Raw genomic sequence first — 9,030 nt, 5'->3', positions numbered from 1 at the left:
GATGCTGTCAGAAGGAAAGACAGATCTTCAAATCAGATGTCCCAAGTAGGAGGCTGTATGTATTTTTTTTATTGCAAACAATTTCCAAGGTTTCCACTAAGGAAACTCTTTTAACTACAAGCAGAATTCCTTCTCAAAATTACTACTGACAGATTTTGAGGTTTCTGCTTTTGGACCATGGAATGTTTGCTAAAGGATCAGCAAGGCTTCAAAGAAGAGTTGTCCTTGGTGGTCCTGTTGTCAGAGCCTGTGCCTCTCTGAATAGCAGAATTTCATATTCTATTAGAGCCCTTACGATTCTAAATGATTTAGAAAACAGCAGATAGAAAACATCAACGTCAAATCTACTGTCAAGGCAAACGCTCAAAGTATCATTACTGCCACAAATGATCAACCCTAAAGGGAAGCACAGATGACACTACTATATTTGCCATATGTACTTTATTAGATCAAATGGCCAAATTTTACTTAATCTGCTTGCATTGATTCTGAATTCTCTACTTGCAGTTATTCTCAGTCATAAGTGGAAAGTCATAAATTGGAATCTCCAATTAGGTAAAGTTGTGTATGTATGAGCATCAGAAAGAAATAAAATGCAGTATTTTTATCACTCTTGAAATGACAGAAAAGGCTCCATAGACTGCTCAGGCCATGGATCATCTGTTACGTGATGCAGTGAAGCAACAGTAACAATTTTCCAGCTTTTCATGAACTTCCAACATGCAGAAGATGAGAACAATGAGATCAGAACCTACATGCTTAAATTGAACGTAAGATTAAGAAAGCATTTAGGATACTGTTCTTTTGACTCCCATATTTGTACCAAAGCCACAGTGCAGGCAAAGGATTGTTTTGTGTATAATTAGATTAAACACACAGGCTTCCCCTTCAGTAGACTCACTTACAAGATGCATAACTGAGAAAAAAGAGAAGACCTGAACAGGAAAAAGTCATATTAATATCTACTTTTCTCTTTTAAAAAACCCACAGTTTAAAACTGATTAAATATACTTTAATGTTTCTGCAGTTAAAACTCTTGTGGCCATGAAAACTGTCTTTGTATTCCCTCCTGCTCCTTGTGCAGAGCTGTCCCTTGAGTATCCAGTTCTCTAAGATGCGTCCATGAGAACAGTACCTGAACTTGCTGTTCCATGTTCACATGCTTATGCCCGCAACAGCCTGATTTTTTCAATTGTTCACTGCCTGTGAACAGTTTTCATGATTTTATAGAGCATAAATACTTAATCTTTCTCAATTCCAAACTTCTTCAAGTTTGTGATCAACAGAGTATCACTGTGTAAATCATGAAGTTATTCTCATCTGATAGAAAAATAATCATTTCACAGTCAGTAAAATCCTAAATAATGCTGAAAAAGTCATGGTTGTTTGATGACTACAACACAGGCACCAGCTCTTCCAATATTTAGGGAAGCCATCTGCAGAAAAAAAGACACAAATTAACAGAACAGGAAAAAGCCACACAAGAGATTGCCAAAGTGCTGTGTTGTTCTAAAATAGCCAAAACTAAAATAAACCACTAAAAAGAAATTTAATTCACAATATCCTAGTATTGTAGTTTTAAAGTTACATCTGGCAACTTTCACTTAAAAGTGTGAGAATAGAAAAAAGAAGTTATTTTAGAGTTGTCATTAATTTTGTGAATTGTTGATGTGCAAGGGCTTTCTGTAATCTGTAGACTGTAGCTGATACTTCTGCTTTAGTCCCTGGGGCAAGGTCAAGCTGTTAATACCAAAATTGTATGATTCCAATATTCTTCAAGGTTCAGGTGTCCTTTAGAATAAGTTTGGCAGCTTTAGGTGCTCCTCAAGACCACACAAGGATTAATAACTTTAGGCAAGTGGATCTTGCTGCAATTAACACAGCAGAGTCAAATTATCCGGTATGGAACAATAACCCACTGCAATTATGTACTCTACATATCAAAGCAGAGGAGTTACATGTTTCCTCTCTGTTCAAGTGTGGTTATTAATTTTTTTTTTTTTTTTAATGTGGACTAGTGAATTTGGCAAAAGAATCTCCCCAGACTGATTTTGTATTTCCTACAGAATATCATAAAAATGCTCCCTTGTCATCTAATAAGCAGTAGATAAAAAGATGGACTTCTGCATTCACTTTACAGTTGTATGTCTATATTTAAGTTTGAAAACAGAAACCCCCCCCCTTTGCAACAATAGAAAGAAATAGGCATTTTTGAGTATAATATATCTGGCCTGTTTTAAATGCTTATTTTAGGATAAGATGATGCTTTTGAAGTATATATTTTTCCCCACTAATTTTAAAGGGAACTTAGGGTGATAAATTCACCGAAGAAAACATCTGCACTGGTGGAACAAATTACTTTTTCAGAAAGTCTTAAAACAGAATTAAAAGCAGAAGGTGTTGAAACAATCTTTTATTTGCTTTTGTCTTTGTTACAAATCCAAATCCTTCCAAGCACTACTGTGACACAATAAAATACATTCCTTCTTATAACCAAATCACTAGTTCCCAGCTTCTTGTCTATAGCCCTATTTCTGTTGTACCTCTTCATTCTCATATGGTTCAACATTGGGAACATACATACAGTTCAACATCTCAAAATATCCATCAAAAAGAAGAAAATAGAATTGAAGAATGAAATGAAAACTTGTCTCTCTGCATAAAATAAATTTTCACATGACAGACCTTCAAGACATGCTGGTTATTAATTAAAATCCACATCTATTTTGATAGTCTTTATAACATTTCTTCTGCATGAAGATGAAAAAAAAATTCTATAGAAAGTGATAGAAAAAGAATTTTGTCTGAATATATTCAGATCTTGTTAGATAATAATATTAGATGATATTTCTAATGACAGCTTGTTCTGTCTTTTCCTAGTTTCTTAGACTCTTATTCTCTCTTTTCTGTCTTCAGATGAAACTCCAGACATAATATCTGATAAAATACTAGGACTGGTTTTACAGCTATGGTAACCTCAGATACTACACTTTTTTTTTTTTTTTTTTTTTTTTTTTCCAGAAAAGTAGTTTTAATGTGCAACTATCAAAATATCTTGCAGATGAAACAACAAAAAAAAAAGACTTTATGATTACCTGTGTCCATTCATTAGTCTGAGGGTCATATGCTTCCATAGTGTTCAGGTATGTTTGACCATCATAGCCACCTACTGCATATAATTTGTCACCAAGGAGACAGACACCAACAGCATCTCTAGGCATACTGAGTGGGGCCACCATTGTCCATGTATCAGTTTTTGGATCATACCTGAGGAAATAGAAAGGAAGCTGAATGTCCAGGGAGAAGTGTCAATTCATGCTGATCTTCAATAGAATATAGTACTTGGGGGGGGAGAGGGGGGAAGGGAAATGTCCTTTATCATCCTATCCAAAACATATTCTTCATAACAGGAAAAAGAAAACATACAGATCTATTGTGCTCCTAATTCAATCCTCTAAAAGTTGATTAGGAACTTCTGTTCAGCTAATCTTTTGGAATAAGCTAAGGTATTTGTGAGGTAAGGTGTCATAAAAAGATTTGAGGAGAATATAAGAGCAATGTCTGGATGTATGTATATTTTTATGTATATATTTTAAATAGGATATTCCTTGTCATATATTAAAAATATGCTTTCTAAAATTATATTATACTGTATTTTAATTTCTAGAATTATATTATACAATGTTGTCAGCCAGAAACCCTCCCTAAGAATTTAGGATATACTTAACTGCATTAGAGTTAGATTCTCCTCCTGATATTTGCTCAGTGAAGACAAAAGTGAATATATAATCACCACAGAATTTTAAAACTGAGGCCAAAATTGTTTTTGTATGAGAGTAATTAAAAAATTAAATATTTAGTCCAAGCCATTAATTTAGATATTCATTATCAATATAAAAATTAATTCCATTGTATCTATTTTAAACATCTGTAAAACAGAATCATCTTTTGATAGTGCCTCTCAGTTTTCTACTAAGGGTTGCTACTAACTAGAGTTATAGTTTAGACAACCCATTTTTAGATGACAAATATTACTAAAATGGAACACTGTATCACAGTATGATAGAGTTAATTTCATCTGTCCTTAAGAATCTCTATTTTGTAGTAGAATTGCTTGATAATCAGTGGAGAAAATATCCTTTGATTGACTTTAGTAATTTGTTTGAGTGTCAGGTAGATCACATGGGCATGACAATTTCTCTAAAATAGTTATAAAGTAACTCTAACTACTATGTTGATATATAAAATCAAGCATCAGACCACTTTCTCCTACACCTTCAAGGGACAGTAGTAGCTCTAACTTCAGTTTTTTGAGGGTGAGTCTGGTTCTTTCAATGTATTTTCTTGTAGTCTAAACATTACTGAAGTTGATAATCCTACAGAAATTTGTATATGTATCTCTTGCTTTAGAGAAAGAAAAATTCTAGGCTTTTACTACAAAAGCTGACTACAAGGGTACCTGTAACTATTTCAGTCATTCATATTTTCAAGAAACAACTAGTAGGAATACTGCTTCAAGTCCCATTTTATATTTGAGCCATAGAAAATTTTAGCCTTTAAAATAGATTATTATGACAACAATGTGGTAACATTTGCTTGTAACTGCATTTTTCTTCATAAATATGACCTTCAAATTGGAAGATAATAAAATTGGCTTTAACCCTAATTGTTCTTGACAGCTAGATTCATTTTGGGAAAAAATTGTACTCATCTACTGGCTGCTAATCCTTCTGTCTTAATGAGAACTCTGCAGAAAATAAGATCTTTAGTGTTCAACTTTTTACATCTAAAATACCATGTGTTTTTCTTTTTATTTTCTTTTTGAAAATTTTTCTTTATTTTATTTATTCACATTCATTTTGCTATCTTTCCATAAGAAGTTTTTGGATTAAAAATCTAGCTTTGTGATAAATGTCTTTTAAAACTTGAGAAGAAAATACCTTAAAACAATGCTTAAATATGTGGAAGAGAAATGAACAGGTAAAAAATAATTTCAAATGGATTTTTTCATAGACTGTGAAACTTTTCCAACAAGAACATTGTATGCCTCTAGCTGAAAAGAGTTTGCCAATCACTGAAAAGCACCATCATGCACTGTATCTTTGCCTGCCTAAAGGTAATAAATTTTAATAGACTCTTTGATACTCTACTTTTGAATTACAAGGGCCAAGGTGAGGAGGAGCAAAAGCAGGGAAACAGAACAGAACTGACATCTTTGGACTTTTTTTTTTACTATAACAGGTATTCAAGGCTAAACAGAATTCTTACAACTCAGTTCTGTCAGCAAAATAGAAATGTGCAAGAACATGTTTTTTATAATTGCCAGGAAAATGTCTGAGATTTCTTGTATTCTTTCTTGTGCTAAAAACAACCGTACATTTCATCTTTATAATAACTAGGTATGCCCTAGGGTGAGAGGGGTTATGATGAAAGTTCCTGAATGTGGAAGGAAATAAATTTGAAATCAAGGTGAGACGAAGGGGAAAAACTGTGGATCACTTGCTTATGTTTTTATAGTTGTCAGGTTTTGAGTAATATTTGGAAAAGAAAGCTACTTTATGAAATCTGCCAAAATATCTCAAAAATTTTATCATTCTTAAAAATGAAATACTTATTTTTACATGTAAAAAGGAATATAACATCATATTTTCCAAGCTTGTGAAAAGTAGAGAATCATACCTTATTTTATTGGAGAATACTTTAATCCATACGAAATCCTTTACAATTGCATCAACCTTAGAACTGAGTTCAAACCAGAAGCCTTAATTACTATTGAGCAGGATTTTAGCAGTAGCATTTAAAAAACACATATATGTTCTGACTAGACTTGAGTAATCTTTAAAAAAAAATAATTAAAACCATGTCTGGTTTGATAGTCTTCTAGAGGCAAATTGATATTTGAATAAAGCACAACCTTTTGGGCTGTATCAGTATAATAATGTGACTGAAGCAAAGACTCATTCCTGAAGAAGAGACTTAGTTAAAAAAGATTCCCTAGATATTTACAGAAAGTAAAACTTCCAGAGAGATATAAAATAACTTTGTATAATATACCTCATTATCACTTACTAGTCTTTGTTTTCCTAGGTTACTGAGATGTTTTTATTTTTGAAGATGATGCATAATTTTTTAATGTAAAAATAAATCACAACCCATCCACCTTACAAACTTATGAGTGACTGGGAGGGCCACAAGAGTTTTTTCATGGTTTAGTGGAGTCCACTGGTTAGCTAATATCCACTCTATGCAAGCTAATAGCTTTACAAGTTCTGATTTGTTAGTCCTAGCTTTTACTCTGGAAGCTAACTGCCCATGAAGTACATTTTCCACATGTTTTACTATCAGTGCAAAAACACCTAGACAAGGAACAGGGTATAATGTCATCTAGATACTAATACATAAAATAATTTAAGAATATATGGTGTAGTTCATTATTACAATCCTTGCTGAGAAAGACAAATATGATGAGATGTATTTTTAATTTAACACCAGAAAGGTTTTCTTCTCAGACACCAAAAAAAAAAAAAAATAATGAAAGAAAATCTCCCCTACAAGTACCAATAGGCAGAAGTAGTTGGAAAAAAAAATCACATTTATTAATATTGTCACTAGTAGTCTTAATATAAATTTATTTAATTGAAAATGTTGGTTATTGTTTCTTACAAATAGAAGCCTAGGGGGATAGGCCCTCTAAATACAGGCACCATGGGATTTCTCTAATGAACTTCCCATCTGTTGGAGATGAGCAGTAAAGTGTGTGGCAGTCTGTGATCTTTGCTTACAGCCAGCAGAAGTTGGAATGAATCTAAGACTGAGCAAAATCATATGGATAACATAAGGAGTAAGTCTTCATTTATAATTTTTGGATTGCACATTGGGTAACTGGTAAATGCCAAGTCAGATTCAGCAGAAGTAATAACTGACATTTAATTAAAGTTAAACCCCTTCAGAAAAATAAATCTCACTCAGCAGCTCTCTGTAGTTACATGTGAAGATAAACCAACTACTCAAACATATCTACTTTAACCTGCGCAACCTGTCTATATTTGGAGAGTGTATTTTCCTTATCCTATTTTAAAGGATACAGAAAAAAAAGTCAAATCTTCATGAAACGTTTGAAGAGTATCTTCAAACTGGATGCTATAATCACTCCAGCTGTCCCCTACTGCCCTAGTAGATATTCTTGAATTTGCAAAATATACATATGTAAAATTCTTGGTAATGTAAATGAATTGTGTAAAGCTTATATCAAGAAATCAGCAAATGACAAGGGAAACAATGTTGTGTAATGTAAACATCCATCACTGTAAGTTCTATATTTCTTCTTTGCTCAATCTATGTTTTTATTGTTACAAAATACTTCTAAACACAATTTGGTGTTACAAAATTATTTAAAGGTTGAATTTTTGTCTTTGCAAAACTTAGTTTATGGTTCTACAATGTGTAATATACCTTAAAAACAAAGCTTTCTTAGATGGGATGTGAAAAGAGTGGATTTTTCTGTCCATGATAATATATAATAGTACTCTGAAAATAAAGGGTAGGAAAATAACCTTCAAAGAAATTGTCTTCTATAAACCTCTGTGGCATCCTTCAAGTAAATAATAGTTTTGCACTTCTTGGGGTAAAAAGTTCTGTTTAATTATACCATCACTTAGCTAAGAAAATTATACTACTTTTTAGGGCATTATTTTGTATTCAAAAAAATCATATATGATTGGATACCTTTCTACATAGTCCAGAAGTCTGGAACAATGGTTAGAAGCAGGAGCATCATGGCCTCCAACTGCATAAAGAAAGCCATCACAGGTAGCCACTCCTACACCTCCTCTTCTCTTACACATAGGAGCACACATATTCCATTTATTTGTGTGAGGGTCGTAATATTCCATGGAACTCAAACACGAACTTCCATCCCGACCTCCAACTGAATATAACCTAAGAAAGTCCAAAAAAAAAAAAAATGTTAATAAAACAAGAGCTCATATCTGTAGAAATAAAAACAAGGGAAGAGGAAAAAGAAAAAAAAAAGAACTCTCAAAATCATACAAATTTCATATAGTGAGTAAACATAGATTATTTTAATATTATTACCAAATTCACACACTACTTGGTGCTTTGCTCACCTGACTAGAAATGAAGTTATTTTCTTTCTGGTAATGGGTATTTTAAATCTTTGATTACAGAGTATACCGCCAAGATTGCCATAAGCGACATGCCGATTTGTCTCTATAGATTTATAAATCACGTAAGCAGGTTTGTTGCCTAACTGCTTGCCATCTGTGAGGCTGAAGTGAGAGTCCTAATTTATAATTGGTAATCCAGCCAAACAAGAAATATGAAATACATCTATTATAGTTTCTCCGTGTTTTTATCGTGCATCACAGTATAGTGGGAAGTAATCTCACAACTGCTCTGAAGCATTTTAATATTCTATTTGGTATAATTCTTTAATTCTGAATAGATTCAGAAGCTTCTAATTCTTTTTTTCTTGAAAAAAAGAAAGAAGGAAACTAAAAAAAAAGTACTGCATAAGCTCTGTATGCTAAAGTACAAATGGAAAAAGTACACATGGAAAACTGTAGTCTGTCTTTGATTTTGTATCCAGCCTATTCCACATACAAAACTATCAATGGGACATTCATGTCCAGCATCAACATTTTATACTTATAGTAGACATCAAAGTGCAGTGAATTGCAGAAAAGAATATTGCATTATACTTTTAAACATGGATTTTTAAAAAGTACTATCTTGGTTTCAAGGACCTTGTTTATACTTAGGAAAAGTCTTGCCCACACTAACATTAACATACCTACTCGGCAGGTAAGAAAATTATACTGCCAGGTACTGTACATTAATTTTCTTCATCAGAATATATTATGAGTATTTAGTTCTGTGGGGAAGTCACAGAAAACTTCTGAAAATAGTTTAAATTAAAAATGGCAAAAGTGTGGTTTAACAAAAAATGTTGTTACTATCTGCAGGCAAGAAACTTTTTTCCTTCCTCCCTTTATAATGTTTCCCATGAGG

The 9,030-nt window shown here is 32.7% G+C and overlaps 1 protein-coding gene across 1 annotated transcript; it reads right to left on the bottom strand.

The window, feature by feature from the left end:
• Window positions 1–1,376: 1,376 nt before the first annotated feature.
• Window positions 1,377–7,938, bottom strand: LOC103781342 (kelch-like protein 1; the record flags this gene model as incomplete). Its single annotated transcript, XM_008949056.1, has 3 exons — window positions 1,377–1,436; window positions 3,096–3,267; window positions 7,726–7,938. Coding segments are annotated over 3 exons (445 nt in total), but the record flags the coding sequence as incomplete, so codon positions are not given.
• Window positions 7,939–9,030: the final 1,092 nt, after the last annotated feature.

The sequence above is a fragment of the Merops nubicus genome, unplaced genomic scaffold, assembly GCF_000691845.1.
Source record: "Merops nubicus isolate BGI_N331 unplaced genomic scaffold, ASM69184v1 scaffold17021, whole genome shotgun sequence".
In the NCBI taxonomy this organism is placed as follows: Eukaryota; Metazoa; Chordata; class Aves; order Coraciiformes; family Meropidae; genus Merops; species Merops nubicus.
Note: the sequence above shows the minus strand (reverse complement) of the source record. Positions and strands in the feature narration are given on the sequence as shown.